Consider the following 16,668-nt stretch of genomic DNA (forward strand, 5'->3'; position numbering starts at 1 on the left):
CATATAAACCAGCTGGTGTGGTGCACATCTGCAGTGAATTAGAGATTATAACTCTTACTCATAATAAATTATACCCGCTTTTCATTAACAACACCACAAACGGCAGGAACATTTCTGTTCTTGCTGTGGAATCAATATCTTCGCTACCATCTCTAACTGCTATACAGTACCATGGTATTCTTTTTTAATCAAGATCAATTCTAAATTAATTAATCAATAATTAAGAAAAAAGACTGACCCAAGGCATTTTAAGACTGAGATGGTACCCAAATTACCACACCATGAAGACTGCTCCCAGGCCAAAGGACAGCTACTTGTAATCTCTGGATGAATTGCAGTGTCCCAAACTTTTAACACAGGATTTTATAACACTTGACATAAAATGAATGTAACTCAGAATCACGTTTCTTGCTTAACAATCGCTATTTCCGAGACTTAATGATCCATCTAACACAATCAGATGCTATGATGGCTAATTATGTTTGTGCTATAAATGTAAACAGCTTGCTTCCAATTATCCTAGAATCAGCCATTTCCTCCACCCAATGCCAGGACAGAGGTTTAGTGACCGTTTAATGCCAAATAATGCATAAACACTCACTAAATGCCATGTCTTCTGGCTCCCAACTGCTACTTTCTCGAGGAGTCCCAAAAGCAAGGCAAGTGCTATCCAGTTATTTCTCCTCAGCAACTAATATTCAAAGAGAAAGAAGCACGAGTTTCTGCTAACAGTTGTACAGCGCTGTCAAACCAAAACGAGACCGGAGTGGATTTATTTGATCCATCTTATAGCAACTCAAACCACCGTCCCGTCTGCACTCTGTCCATCCCATTTCATATTTCCCCCCCCAGTCTGAGAAAATGATTTTTTAATCTAAAAGCCAGGGGCAGAGCGAAACTTCATGCCAATCAGAAGGTGTGCAAATACATCAGGCAACGAGTGACATAAACTGAAATCGCGATGCCCGAAAAAAGTCTTTGCGAGGGCAAAGAGGTTTCTACGTTTTCTGGACAAGTTGAAGCACTGGAATGATGCCCTTAACCAAGATGGCCGCTCCCCCACTCGGCTCTCGGGCATGAGACAATAAACCGGAACTGGTCTTTCGCTTGTCTCGTTTTCCTTCCCCCCCCCGGAAGTTATTGGGATTTTTCTGGCGTTTCCGCTATGGACGTTGGGGAGAGAGGCGGGAGTCGTTGTTGTCGTTATCGTAACGATCGGGAATGGTGAGGTAATGCCGCTACAGACTTTAAGTTTATAACATCTTGAGTCTATTGAGATTAGGCAGAGAGAACAGCTTCGCTTCTTGGCTAGGAAACAAACGAGCGAGGCGGACTAGGGACGCATGCGCAAAAAGGCGAAGAGGCTAGAACTGCGCAAGCGCTCTACTCTTGCTCTTGTCTTCTTTTCCCCAAATTCTATCAATCTGATTCGCTTGGGCTGATTGAATTCGCATTGTTTGCATGGTTTCATTAATTGTGCATGATTCTGCCTTTTTAAGGTAGTTTTTCGTTTTGTAAATAAACGTTGGATCACAATTCCCATAAGGCCAACCTCCTGGAAGGCATATAATTAGGGAAGGCTGCCCAATTTTGAACAAGATTCTTCACTTTGGATTTCTGTTTTCATCATACCACTCCTTTTCTTAACCTGATGTCCTCCCAATGAATTCCTATAATTTTTGATCACATAAATCGATGTCTGACACATCTCGAGGGCTCCAGATTAAAGAAGGCTGCACCAATATTACCCAAAACTAGATCAGTTTATTTGAAGTTCTGAGCAAAGATTGTGACTCACCATTGTACCACACTATCACATTTACTTGAAATCTATGTTTATTTTGTTGTATTTCTTTTTAAGTCATAGAATGAAGCAGTGGCTTAAGTAGGGCTGGGATCTGGTATTCCTTTTGATCCAGAACTGTAATAGTGTCATGTTAGTAATATGTATACATCTTAGTTTTCTTCTGGGAGTTATAGCAGAGTGGATAGGAGATTATCCAGAAATCTCAGAGTTGTAGAACTTGAATAATAGGCAACAACAAACCATTTCTGTATTCCTGCCAAGGAAATAACATGGACAAAGTCATATACCCATCAGGAACTGAGCTTGATATATTTACTTCTAATTGGTCCAGCAAGTGGCAGCAACTGTTCATTAAATCAGTCAACAAATTGATAAGCTTAATGTGGTTAATACTTGGATAGGAAACTAGTAGACTGTTTCAAAGCTGTCCCAATAATAAAACAGGAAATTGAAAAAATATCCTGGAAGAAGAAAAGTGGCAATTTGCTTTCATGCTGTTGCCAAATAAACAACATTCACATATGAACAACTTCATGTATCCATGAAATCACCAGGAGTAACTCAAGGGCATCACTCTTTTCTTTTTTAAGAACTCAAGATGGTGTTTGTGGAACTCTTTCATTTTGTCTTTGGAGATTCTCGGTCATCCAAGTCATGGTTGTCCCAAAGGTGCTTTTTCAGAAGGCAACTGGATTTTCTTCTCCGCTTCTCATCCAAAACGCTTCTTCAGTTCTGACTGGATGGTGGGGAATGCAAAGATTTATATTCCTTGCCTATATCTTCCTGAGCTGCTTTTCTCTAGAGCACTGTGGGGTCCCTAAAAAGCACTAACTGCAAGTTAACAAGCTCACCTGCCTGATACTGAGGTCACCCTAATCAGTTTTACACTAAAGATTTTCTTTAACCTGGTCAGTTCCTGGTCAGCTGGCAAACAAAAAATCTAGTTCATTCTTTTTCAGTGCTTATTCTCCATTGTGTGCCTGCGTTACAGGTAATCCTCAACATACAACTGTAATGGAGCTTGCCCATCACAGTTTTATATTGTGACAGTTGTAAAGCGGCTGCTGTGGTTAAGCAAACAGTGGTTAAGTGACCAATGGTTCCTACGGGCACAGTTTTGTTGAAAATTGGAAGTAAGTGTAGGTTTTCAGCAAAAACCCTCGTAAAATGTGTGTCCATAGGGTGCTTTAAACAATTGTAAATGCGACTGTGTGGCAGTCATGTGACTGTTGGGGAGAGCCCAACTAGTGGAACTTTAAATCCTGGTTGTAAGTGGTCCCAAAGTGGGTCCATTGCAACTTTGAAGGTTGCCAAGTGACCAGTCGTAAGTCAAGGAGTACCTATCTGTGTGTTCTTTTGTAATTGCTTCCTCTCCAATGAATGTATATATAAACATCCATTCTCTCCTCGTTAATTATCTCAGTGCCAGGTTGGGCATTCCAAAGAGCAGGGAATGGGGGAAAAAATATAAGATTTGCCCTTTTACCTGCGTTTCTTGTGAAATGAGTTCTGTTTGGCTCACCAGACCATTTGGGGTTTTCTCCTTTTGTCAATGTAAAGCAGAGGAAAGCTGAAATAAAATTTTAAACACAATTGCAGTCGTGTGACTTTCACTTAGCAATCGCTTTACCTAATGACTGAGTCTCTAGAACAGGAGTCCCCAACTCCCGGTCCATGGACCGGCACCGGGCCATGGCATGCCAGCAACCAGTCCGCACAAAAAGGCAAAGCCCCATCCATGCGATGCAGGCAGCACACAAAACCACGCACCCTCCGGTCCACGGAAAACCCTCTCCACAGAACCGGTACCCAAAAGGTTGGGGACCTCTGCCCTAGAACCAATTGTGGTTGCTAAGCAAGGACTTCCTGTAGCTGCTCTTAACAGTCAAGCAGATCAGTAACCAAAATGGTTATGTCCACTATGATCTTCCTTTAAAACTGTCACGATGGAAAATGTTTTCTGTGCAATACTAATTGTAGTCGTGGAGCACACTGCTTAGAATAATTTCCCCTGAAATCAATAATAGTATATTGCCAAGCCAAAAAAGTACATTAGAATAAAGAGGGTGCTTAACTTGCTTTTAAGTTACATATTCCAAGTATACAATTTCTTTTAGACTTCGGAGACTGCTGGTTAGTGATGAACCCATAACCAGTTTGCGCGAAAGTGCTTTCCTTTGCTTCCCTCTGCATCAGCTACCTAATAGACTTTGCTGCAGCTTGGGACCCAGTCAGAACTAGTCGGCGCTAAGCACTAAACCTGCCTTTCTGTCTCTTGGCAGACACTTTGGATTCCAAACTGATGGCGTCGGGTACAGCTAGCCGCTCCGAAGACGAAGAGTCTCTAGCAGGACAAAAGAGAAGCTCATCCCAAGTATCGGGGGCCATTCCAAAACGACGTAGTTCATCCAGGTACTACGATGGGACGTGGTTGGGAAGGTGATCCAGGGAAAGGAGGACACCTGGCTTTCCAAAGGCGTCTTTAGTTTGGAGAATTGAGAATTTAAAATTTAGAAGCACGGTGCTTGTTGGAAATGAGCGCTAAAATATAGGCAGATGGGCTGGATTCCTTTCATATGCAGATGCAATGTGGCCATTGTTTTCTGAGGATGTTTGAGGAAAACCTATGGAAGTCACTCTTTTTGGAGCAATCCCAAAGCATTTTGCTTTCTCTTAATTTGCGCCAATTAAGTCAGGAGGTTGGCAACAGGCTGTCTGATCAAACTGTGGTCTCATGTTCATTGTCCAGCCAAACTTGGTGGTTTCTCTTGATACTCAAGGAAGGATGGAACCTTGTGAATCACCAAATATACCAGAAATGACCAGATTTGTTCTCTTCTAGCACATAAACTGAGCCATGGTAGTACAGTGGTTAGAATGCAGTATTGCAGGCTAATTCTGCCTGTTGCCAGCAGTTCGATTCTCACCGGCTCAAGGTTGACTCAGCCTCCCATCCTTCCGAGGTCGGTAGAATGAGGACCCAGATTGTTGGGGGCGATAGGCTGACTCTGTAAACCTCTTAGAGAGGGCTGTAAAGCACTGTGAAGCGGTATATAAGTCTGAGTGCTAATGCTATTGCTGTAAAAGCAAGAAGAATAATTGTGTAATGTTCTCGGTGATTAGAAAACAGTTTTTGATTTTTCCCCCCAGTACATTTCACGGGGGTCAAATGGCCTAAGGAACAAGGTCTGTTCCTGTAGACTTGCACATGAATTATAAAATATATCTCAGACATTTTCACTACAGAGACATCTTCATGTAATGCATTAAGTCCCTCAGAGTATTTTATCCCATACCCTATGCCAAGGGTAGGCAACCTTGGCTCTTTTATGACTCGTGGACCTCAACTCCCAGAATTCTGGGAGTTGAAGTCCACGAGTCATAAAAGAGCCAAGGTTGCCTACCCTAACCCTGCCCTATGTAGATTTTTAACCACAGCTGATAGGTTTCCCATGATTAAATGCATTGTTTTAACCTGAAACAGTCACTGCTTCCGGCCAGTACTAACCAGAATTCTACACCAACAATTCATCTTAGTCTCAAGTTCTTATTAGAGCTAACTGGAAATAACGGCTGCTCTTAATTACCGCAAAAATGTGACAATAAAATAGTTGCATGTGGTTGCATATTAGTTAGCCCGAGGGACTGGGGATATTGTGCAAACACACACACACACACCCTTCAAAAGTACGGTTGTTAAAATTCTGGTTGACCTATTATGACCAATGATGCCCTATTGACATATAGCTTAGACTTTTCTTAAAAGGCTTCTGTCGAGTGAAAGCATGTCCAACTGAAGTCACCCATGACTCGCTATTGTTCAAGAAAGTAGTGAAGGGGACAGCTGTTTCCTTGAGATTATGGCAATGCGGATGTTCACCATTCTAGGTTCATCAAGCGGAAGAAATTTGATGATGAGCTGGTAGAAAGCAGCCTTGCCAAATCATCGAGCCGGGCCAAAGGCCCCAGCGGGGTGGAGCCGGGACGCTGCTCTGGCAGTGAGCCATCTTCTAGTGAAAAGAAGAAGGTGAGTCAGTGGCTGATCTGCCTCATTGCATTTCACTGAGAGAGGGCCTGCAGAAATCCCCTTACTGTTCCCCATGCCACACATAAGACAGTTTTACCGTAGCTTAACTATGACTCTTTTATTGAATCCACATTCCAGGACAAAAAACGTCCGTGCATATCTTAAATACATAGGTACGTGTTGAGAAACAATGGCGCCCAACCTTTTAGTTCTTCTGTTGTTTTTTTTGTTATTCGTAAGTCTGACTGGCAATTTGTTTAGAGGCAGCTTCTTTTGTTTCTCTGTAACTGACAATACATTCTAAAAGCTGGGCTGGTTTGAAATCCCCTTTCATGTGGAATAAGCCAATCCTGCCAGGCAAAGTTAGATTCCCGTGTCCTCGTAGGAAAAGAGGAATCCAAGGGCTTCTGCTTCCTGTCACCTCGCTTGCCTTCTGAATTGAAGGCCTGCGGAAGACTCTTTTGAGTAGATGAAATAATCTTCCCTGTTCTTTCTCTCGCCCTATTTCTGCCGCCTCAGTCTTGCTACAACTGGCCAGACTTCCTGGATCGATTCCTGCCATCGCTTGCTCCGTTGCAATGATAGATCTCTGAGCAGGGCAAGCAGAGGACCTGTTAAGATGACTATGACAGGTCAAACTGTCCCTGTTAGTATAGCCCAGGGGTAGGCAACCTTGGCTCTTTTATGACTCATGGACTTCAACTCCCAGAAGGGAGTTGAAGTCCTTGAGTCATAAAAGAGCCGAGGTTGCCTACCCCTGGTATAGCCTGACAGAGATGCTGCAGCTAGTTCAGTTGGGCAATTAGACTAACTGAAGGCTGGTGGTTACCTTGAGTGTTCAGACTGGGTAAGAATGCTGAGGTGTAAACCAAGTTTAGACTGCCATACTTTTAAAACAAGGGACGCAGTGGCTCAGTGGGTTGGGACGCTGAGCTTGTCGATCAGAAGGTCGGCAGTTTGGCGGGTCGAATCCTGAGTGCTGCGTAACAGAGTGAGCGCCTGTTACTCGTCCCAGCTTCTGCCAACCTAGCAGTTTGAAAGCACATAAGAATGCAAGTAGAAAAATAGGGACCACTATGGTGGGAAGGTAACAGCCTTCCGTGCGCCTTTGGCGTCTAGTCATGCGGGCCACAAGACCACGGAGACGTCCTCGGACAAGCGCTGGCTCTTCGGCTTTGAAATGGAGATGAGCACCGGCCCCTAGAGTCGGAAATAACTAGCACACATGTGCGGGGGAACCTTTTTACTTCTAAAACATCACAGCCTGCCTTGCCTAGAACTGGTCTCTCTCTGCCTGGAGCGGTGTTTATTAAACTTTTTTTCTCTCAGAACCCCTTTCCCGTTTTAAATATTACAGAGGGTTTCCAAGTTGCTTTTGTTTGTGTGGGTTATATTTATCGCTGTTTTTGACCGTGTTAAAAATTCTGACTACACCCACTGCCGCTCCCGCTTTTCACATTTGTTTAATGGGATTTTAATATTGTATTATTTTTCAACATGCGCTAGAAAATCATTTTGAATTTGCAAATCCCTGAGAAGTTCTTGGGATTCTTCCCCACCCAGGGGTCCTAGGACTGCACTTGTAAGAAACACTAGTCTAGGATGTGAACATTAGTTATTTTATTACTCAGCTGCCTGGAGTGTTTTGGCCTCCCTCATGGCTGTGTCTCTTGTGATTCTGTGTCACTTTCCCACTCTGCCTCTCCAGGTGTCCAAGTCCATCTCAACCGCTGTCACGCCAAGCCCTGCTCCAAATCCCAGCCTGACCAAACGGATGAAGAAGAGCAAGCAGCCCTTGCAGGTCACCAAGGATTTGGGCCGCTGGAAACCCACCGATGACCTGTTACTGATCAATGCTGTGCTTCAGGTAGTGAAATGGGCTTAGAACACCTGTTCCAGATGTTTATCCATAGTGGCTCAGGAAAGGCTATTTAAATACTTTGGGTGCCATTCTTCTCTCAAGAAAACTAGAATAGCTTACGTGAGGCTCCTAAGCAGTTCCTTTCAAAATACGTCTGGAGGCCATTCTCGCCCTCTTCCAGAATTTTTCTGATGTGTGCTTCTATCAGAACAGGCAGTCCTCAACTTACAACCATTTGCTTAGCAACTGAAGCTATGATGGAAACCAACCCCTCCCCAGATCTAATGGGTAACCGCATGTTGGGTTCTTGGCATCTGGCCTGCATTTACTGCCATTTGCAGTGTCTTGTGTCACATGATTGTATTTTACCATGTTTTTTCCCCCAATACCCGGGGCTTCCGGTTTTCCGCAAAAATGCTCCATGGTGAACAATGGGTTTGCTTTAGGACTGACGCATGCGCTTTACAACTGCCACATTTGCTTAATGCAGGTACCATTACGGTTGTAAGTCGAGGACTACCTGCTTAGCCGGTATTGAAGCTGGTGGGTCAGTGGCCCGATTCAGTCCACTGTAGCTGCAGAAGTATATTAATTTTCTGAAGCCATCCATTCCTCCTCGGCATTTTTTTGTAATCAGTTTTTGATTGCTTTATCCTTCAGTGGGTTCTGTTTCATTTAAGGTCAAAGTGCTTAGAAGTCAATATAGATCTTTCTCTTTCTTTCTTTCTTTCTTTCTTTCTTTCTTTCTTTCTTTCTTTCTTTCTTTCTTTCTTTCGTGTTTCCCCCACCCTAAAATTGAGAGCTCTTTCTCTTTCTCTCTGAAGACCAACGATCTGACCTCTGTGCATCTGGGAGTAAAGTTCAGCTGTCGCTTTAATCTGCGAGAAATCCAGGAGCGGTGGTACGCTCTCCTCTACGACCCTGTGATTTCCAAGTAAGTTTGGTCATATTCACACAGTCCTGATTCTCAAAGGGGGAGAACAGAGCTGTGGTGAGAGACCTCTCACTCTCTTCGTTTCCAAGATGAGGCAGGTGGCAACCTGACCTCACTACCAGCTGAGGACTAGAAGCAGATCACTCTCTGAGGGGAGGCAAGCATTCTGGTGTGCTGAAAGACAAATGTGTTTTGGTCTAGTTTCCAGAGAACTTTCCTTTGTGGAGATCCTACATACCTGGGGTCACCAACCCTCCCACCCCGGTCTGCGGCCTGATACCAGGCAATGGCCATTTGTGCAAGCGGCAGGCCCGTGCGTGAAACCATCCCCTCCTTCCCCCTTGCTGCCTGTCTGCAGAGCAGGAAATACTGGGTACCCCTGCTATGTGTTCTTATTTGGAAGTGAATTGTTTTGACTGAATAGATTCTACTTTCAAGCAGAGTCTTGGAATAAAGGGTTACACGTGGCCATGTATGTGGCAAAGTATGTATTAGGGGTCTCTCTCTCTCTCTCTGCCACTCTTATTATTATAATGTCTGGCAAGCATTTTTTTTAAAAATCCCATTTATATCCTGCCCTTCTCCGAAGACTCAGGGCGGCTTACAATCTAAAGCACAAATCAATGTGCTTAGCAATAGCCTTCATTCTATGTATATGCCTGCTTATTAGGGCTTTCGGGGGCCCCCAAGCGGCATTATTACAAATTCAGCTTATTGCCCCCAACAATCTGGGTCCTAGTTCAGCATGTCTTCATTGTAGAGGTGAATAACGATTCCTGACCATTGGAAGAGGCATTTGGATGTTCAGCTTCCCAGTGCCTATTTTATTTTATTTTATTTTATTGGGTAAAGAAGGGTTTCCTAATCAGGTGGCCCTAAAGACTGGAATCCTACCAGTACAAAACTAATAAAATTCTTCAAAATGACCGAGAGGGAAGATGGTTTTAAGTTGAGAGAACTAGTTTCTGGTTCATCAGTGCTGGAATTAACGTGAAATGTTTATTCTTGACATCTCCAACCTTTCCTGAAAAAGTCATCTTGCATTTCTTTGGAGTAAACGTCAGGATAGCTTTCTAAAAGGTGGAAAAAATCCTTACATACCTCCTTCGAAAAAGATAGGACGTGTAGATCCACTATTTGGGATTTAAATGTATTGGATTTGTTTACGTATTAAGAAAAGAGGCCCAGTGTGTAGCTTCGTTTTTCCTCTTTTCCTGCTGGTCAAATGCTGCTGGAGACTCTTCAGAGACAACAGCCACACTGAGTCAGGGAAGCCCATGAATTTTTGGTCCCTTTGCCTTCATTCCCTACAGGCTGTCTTGCCAAGCAATGAGGCAACTGCATCCTGAAGCCATTGCGTCAATGCAGAGCAAAGTGTTATTCAGCAAAGCAGAGGAACAGCTGCTAAGCAAAGTCGGATCGGTAAGGAGCAATGCCTCTGGGTGTCATATCCCCCAGCCCTAGTAGCCCTGGCACAAAGCAGACTTGAGTATCTGAGAGGCCTTTTGTATCAGTCTTTAAGGCCTCACAAGTTCTGCTTTTGCTCCCTGTAGCTCAGGGGTGTCAAACTCAATTTCATTGAGGGCCGCATCAGCATTGCGGTTGCCCTCAGGGGGCCGGGTGGGTATGGCCTGGTGGGCGTGTCCTGGGTGGGCGTGGCTAGAGTGCGTATGGCCTACTGGGTGGGCATGGCCAGCTCTACATCGTTCGCATCAAGGGTGCCTATGGGGGCCTGGGCAGGAGTGGGACAGATCTGAGGGTCTGTGGCAGGAGGAGGGTCTCTGGGCCAGGGCCAAGGCAGTGGGGGCCGTTCCCTCACTGTTTCCAGGATGGCTTCGCGGGCCGCACGAAACCATTTTGCGGGCCGGATCTGGTCCCCGGGCCTTGTGTTTGACATGTCTGCTGTAGCTCATGGCAATTTCCTCCTCTTAGTGCCCAGAAAGGCTTTTAATGAGAGTTATTCTTTGTTTCTGTAGTTAATACACATCATACAATGTCGCAGGCCAGATTAGGTCTGATACCATTGTAAATCTCACTTCTGTGGTCTTTTGGGAAATCTAAAGTTAGTAAAAAAAAACCCACAAAAAAACGAAACCGAAGCTTGAGTTAAAATTTAAGCCTGATTAAGACCCTTAGTAGTGAAAATGATAATAAACGCCACTCTGTGTAATGGAAGGTTTCCGCTTTCCCTCTCTTTCTGCTGTTCACCTAGACCAGCCAGCCTACTTTGGATACATTCCAGGATCTGCTGCACAAACACCCGGAGGTTTTCTACCCTTCCCGCACTGCCAAAGTCTTGCAGACCCATTGGCAGCTCATGAAGCAGTACTACCTCCTGGACGATCAAACAGGTAAGGCTGGTTCCTGGGCTGAGGCTGAGGCTGAGGCTGAGGCCGAGCTTGGGATCTGAATTCTAAACTACCATGTGCCCTCTCTGCAGTGCAGCCATTGCCCAAAGGAGACCAAGTGCTCAACTTCTCAGATGCTGAAGACATGATAGATGACAGCAAGCTGAAGTAAGAGAGAAGCTGGTTGATAACTCTTTCTCTCCCCCCCCCCCCAATTGAAGCCATAGAGCATTGTGCCAAAAAATGTGGCTGGGCTGACTTTAGGGTGGGCAGGCATCCCTTCAGTATTTAGAGTGACAGTTTGAAGCCACTCCTATTCCCTTCCACAGAGGAATGAATGAACGTTCAGGAATTGTGTTGCAATAGAACTTAGATCTGATGACAGTTACTGTCTAGCTTTTACAGCGCCTTTCGTCTATTTAAGTTCTCAGTCATCCAGGCCATGGTTGTCCCAAAGATACTTTTTCAGGAGGCAACTGAACTTTCTTGTTGTTGTTGTTGTTTTTGAAGACGTTTCACTGCTCATCCTTCTGTTGCCTCCTGAAAAAGCACTTTTGGTGTACGGCGCCTTTCATTTTTCATTCATTTTGCGGCCAGCATCCCGGTTGTCCTGGGAAACTCCAGCTGGAAATCGGTAGTCGTTTGCTTTTTGAAATTGTCTGCATTGCACCAGTGGCAGAGTCTTAAATCTGACCCAAGGTGCTTGTAATGGTTGTAATAATGAAATTTCAGTAGCACAGGAGCAAAAGCCAAACTAATACTGGAGTAATCTGTGGTCTGCTTAACCTCCTGCGTCTCTCTTTTTCTCTAACCTTTTCCCCTTTCCCTGTAGAGATGTACCAGATGAAGTGTTGGAACACGGTGAGTTTAGATTTGGTTTGATAACCTGAAGCTATGTATGGACCGAATGGGAGCTTCCTCTTCCGATGGCTGCGTTTTCGCATTATCGGCTTTGTGTGGTTCCGACTGTTCCCTGTTCGGTCAAAACCCTGGGCAGTGCTAATTCTGTGTTGGAAAGCTGCGGAAGAAAAGTAGGGCTGAACTTGTATTTGCTTGATGGTCCAAGGAAATAGGGCCACAGGGCATCCTGCCTCCTTTCGGTAAGAACCTCCAAAGTTAGAAGCCCGACAGCAGCTGAGCCAAAAGAAGGAAGAAGCCTTGTTGGAGAGATGGGAGAGCTTAAGAACGCTAGGGTTCTTCCGTCCGTTTCTGTCACGTTCTTGATCGTTCCCTGCAAAAAAGGGGAGGAAGGAGCTGCCAGGGTCGAATGGTGGTGGGCAATATAAAGAAGGGAAGTTTTTTGGGGGTGGGAAGAAACATACCCAGGATTTCTAGGAGCCCAAATTATCTTCGCCTTTGTTATCAAATAATGCCATTGCACTTCCTCTATGAAACATACGCTCTCCGTGGTGGTTGCCTTCCTCCTTGCAGAACTGACTATGGCGGACCGGAGGCAGAAGCGTGAGATTCGGCAGCTGGAGCAAGAGCTGCACAAATGGCAAGTGCTGGTGGACAGTATAACAGGTGAGAAAAGGCTGCAGAGGCCTCCTTGCAGTGGAAAGAGCAGCCAGAGAATCTTGAAAGGACTTAGCTGGAAGCCAAGCTTGGATAACGGAAGTGGTATAAATCGGGGGGGGGGGTTTTCCCCTAAACCCCGGTCCGTGGGCTGGTACCGGCCTTGCAGCCCCTTGGGAACAGATCCACGCAAGCGGTGGGCGAAACACGTGAAGCTCCACTTGCACATGCGCGGGATTAGGTTGGGCAGGCGAAAGTCATCTCCTTCCCCCTCCCCTCCCCCCCACTGCCGGTCCGCGGAGCCGGAAAGATTGGGGAGACGGCTGGTATAAATAACGCCCAAGCACAATTTATTTATTTGTTTATTAAACTTACATGCCAAGTGCAGCCCTTAGCCGCTAGACACTTTTCTCTTGCCAAGCTTGCAAAAGGGCCGGCCCCATTTTCCAAACCCTATTTTCTCTCTTTTTCTTCTTCCTAGGAATGAGCTCCCCTGATTTTGATAACCAGACCTTGGCTGTGCTGCGTGGACGGATGGTCCGCTACCTCATGCGCTCCCGGGAGGTGAGTTCCGTCTTTCATTTCAGCCGGGCCCAAAACTTTAAGGAGGTGAACTTCTTACCGGCTTGGATTGTGGAGAGGAAGTGGAACCCTTTTTTCCAATAGTACAAATTAGCTACCCAGAATCGAGCTGCATTTGATTTTGAGGCACACAGCCTACCTGTTTGTTCTGAAAGGTTGAAGACTCTGGGCTATTTCAGTGAGAACATTTTGAGAGAAGAACAGTTTTTTAATTCAAGAGGTACTGGTATTTTTTTTTATTATTATTATTCTCTTTCCAGGCAGTGGAAGATAACATCATGCTGGCACTGGAGTGGAGAATTTAACATTGGTTCTGATTTCCATTCCTTTACTGTTACACTCTTAATACGTAATTTACTTTGTGACAAAGTGAAAAGCTGAGAACCCGCGTTTCTTAGCGTAATTTTTTCAATCCTGTGATGAACTTCGCTTTTTTTTTTCACTTAGCTTGTCTCCATGCCATCATCTGGACTTAGAAAAGTCAGAAACAAATATATTGGGTCATTTCACCTGATTCATTTTGATCGCTGATGCCAGCAAAAACCCTGCTATGCTTGCTGTGCCAAGTGATTATTTTTTTTAATCTAATTTCCTTTTCTAGATCACGCTTGGCAGAGCCACCAAAGACAACCAGATTGATGTAGATCTGGCACTGGAAGGCCCTGCTTGGAAAATCTCCCGCAAACAAGGTACCGGAATTAATTCTTGCCTCTGAATTACTGAAAAAAAACAACAACTTTTGAGCGAGATGTGTACAGCCATGGTAAGATAGTATTACTATCAGGAACCAGATCCCAGAGTCTTGTTCGTGGTTCCTGATACACTGGCTTCACTGTGTAAGATGCCTGGGAATTTTTTTTGGCCAGGAGAAACAGCTGTTTTTAAAATTTGAAAGTAGTGCAAAAGTAAGATGATCGTTTGCCCATCCTGATGACCCTATGAAGTCTTTGAGGCATTTGTTGGAATCCTGTGAACCCCTAGCCAGCTCTGCAGTTTTTCCTCATACATTTATTATCCGCATGTGAAAAAGTACATTCAGGTAGTCCTCGATTTACGACCGTGCCTGAGAATGGAATTACCGTTGTAAGTTGAGGCACGACTTGAGCTGATGTTTTTTGGGGGTGTTTTTTTTTGGTGGTCGTTAAGTGAACGCCGTTAAGTGAACGCCGTGCCTAAGCAAATCCATTTTATCCAACGGGCGTTTTTTTGTCAGAAACGGGACGTAAACGTCGCAACCTGGCAAAATCATCAAAAACCACAGTCACATGACCACGGGATGCTACAGGTGGCCATAAAGGTGAGCTGGTTGCCAAGAACCCAAGATGCAATCACATGACTGGATAGATTGGCGCGCATCTGTCAGAACTTTGAAATCGGGTCACAAGTAGCTTTTGAGTTGTGTGTGTGTGTGGGGGGGGCGCGGAATGTCTGTCATAACTTTGTAAGTCGAGGACTACCTATATCCAGTGGCCTTTCTTCAGGCTGCATACTTTGAGAGCCTTCTCTGAGTGGGAGATTGCCTCTTTAACGTTTGAAGGTAACTCTTTCTCAAGAAAGATCAGCATGTCCTCTAAAGGCAGTAAGTACCCCGGTGGCTGTGGCCTAAATTCATGTGGCTTAGGACTCAGTTACCTTCCCTCATGGCCTTGCTCTCTTCCTCCTGGGGAGAAGTCCAAGTCACCTTAATCTCTTCCCAAATGCACACAGGTGTCATCAAGCTGAAGAACAACGGGGACTTTTTCTTGGCGAATGAAGGCCGACGGCCCATTTATGTTGATGGGCGGCCAGTCCTTTGTGGCAGCAAGTGGAAACTCAGCAATAACTCTGTGGTCGAGGTGAGCAGGGGCTGGCTGTGCTCTGTAGCAGAAAACGTGGGAGTTAGCTGTTGTCTCCTTGCCTGTAGGGATGTGCCAATCACTCTTGATCACTAATGTTTTCTTCTTAGAGGGTGGGAAGACTGGGAAATTAGAGCTCGGGTTAAATTCGAGAGCATTTCTTGCCAATTGATGCCGAATCTGTAATTTTTATTCTTGTGTTAATTTTAACATGGTTTTGTGGACTTACTGTACTAAAGTACTGAGATCTTTACGTTGGCTGCTATCGTTCTGCTTTACCTGTGTATTGTTTAAACATTGAATGGCTTAGAATTAACTTGAAGTGGCCAGAATACAAAGGTTGCTATACATTTAGTAACAATAGCCGGGGCAAATTAGCAGTGGGTCTACCCCATGCTTACAGCCTCTCTGCATGGACTCAGTTGAGCCCAGAGGCTAACAGCCTTCATCAGTGTGGCACCTTCAGAGGGGCTGGGACTGCGGCTCTCAGATGGGGAGGTGGCCTTAAATGGGGGGGGGCAGCTCATGTTCCCTCCTGGCCAGGAAGGAGGACACATGAGTCACTTTAGCCTAAGAACCTTCTAGTTAGCTGCCATGGAAGATCTCCACACCGGGAGAAAAACTTCTCAAGGTGGCTCATGTCTTAACTGGGCATGAAAGCAGAATCTGTACAAATCAACTGATTGAATTCTATTCTCCCTCCTTCCCTCTTTTTTTCTAGATTGCCAGCTTGCGCTTTGTTTTCCTCATCAACCAAGATTTGATTGCCCTTATCAAGGCAGAAGCTGCCAAAATTGCCCAGCCCTGAGGCTTGGATCAACCCAGATGACCCCACTCCTTCCTCCAGCGGGAACTGCTATTTCCTTTGCTGCTAATGCAGCTTCCTCCAGTTTGCCTCCTTTGAGGCTCGGACACAAAGCCATCCTGGGCCTTTTCTTTTAGCATAGAGGAACTCTTTGTTTCGTCCGGGTGCGCACACTCGACCACCGGAGAGAGAAGGGGTGGGTGGGGTTAAGAGAGGCGGGCTGAAAACGGTGGCTAACGGAAGCCCTTTGCTGAGTACCCTGGCTTGGGCGAGAAACGGCTTCCTGCTCCTATTGACTATTGTGCTTGACTGTCTTTGGGAACAGAGTGACGAGATTTTTCAGGAGTGGACGTGGGGAGAGCCAATGTCGAGCTAATATAATAGTTATCAGTCCTCTCATCGGCACCATGTTAGTGTCATTTTTAGATGTCAGTTTTTCAGGTATTGTCCACTAGAATCTCAGTTCCTCGTGTATGGAAAAAAAACAGATTTATTCCAAGTAAGGTTGGTTATAAAAATAGAGGTCCATCTGTTCCTATATCTCTATGTGGTACAATATTACTACTTATCAGGGGTGTTGACAGACTAATGAGCTATTTTAGCTTTTGGCATGTGCCTCCTCGGTGCAAGCATATCCTTGCCTGTAACTGTAGGGTAGAATAAGCTTACCAGTTGTCAGTCATAGTTTTGATTGGGGTTTTAAAAGCAATGGCAAAAAAATGGAAGCAAATCTAATAATTTAAAGTGCAGCCTTTGCATTGCTACCTTTTAAAAAACTAGCTTTTGTGTCCATTAAAATTTCTTGTGCAACAGTGCAGACTGGCTAGTGGCCTGAATTGAACTGGCGGCGAAGTTTATTGCCGAATCTTCTTTTTCCGTACATTTTATAACTGAAGTTTATGATTTTCGTTTAACTTCGGTAGTGGTTCTACGTGCCGTGATTTAGCATGGGAA

At 45.0% G+C, this 16,668-nt stretch overlaps 1 protein-coding gene across 1 annotated transcript; it reads left to right on the forward strand.

Annotated features, from left to right (window-relative positions):
- The first annotated feature begins 1,152 nt into the window (after positions 1-1,152).
- MCRS1 (microspherule protein 1) lies at positions 1,153-16,529 on the forward strand. The gene is made up of 14 exons (XM_083355480.1): positions 1,153-1,229; positions 4,090-4,219; positions 5,696-5,834; positions 7,543-7,701; positions 8,520-8,629; positions 9,943-10,051; positions 10,842-10,980; positions 11,070-11,145; positions 11,810-11,838; positions 12,409-12,501; positions 12,974-13,056; positions 13,676-13,763; positions 14,782-14,909; positions 15,631-16,529. The coding sequence occupies exons 2-14, from the start codon at positions 4,110-4,112 to the stop codon at positions 15,715-15,717; spliced, it is 1,350 nt and encodes a 449-aa protein (XP_083211606.1). The 5' UTR covers positions 1,153-1,229; positions 4,090-4,109; the 3' UTR covers positions 15,718-16,529.
- The last annotated feature ends 139 nt before the right edge of the window (positions 16,530-16,668 follow it).

This window comes from Vipera ursinii (assembly GCF_947247035.1).
Source record: "Vipera ursinii genome assembly, chromosome: 2".
In the NCBI taxonomy this organism is placed as follows: domain Eukaryota; kingdom Metazoa; phylum Chordata; class Lepidosauria; order Squamata; family Viperidae; genus Vipera; species Vipera ursinii.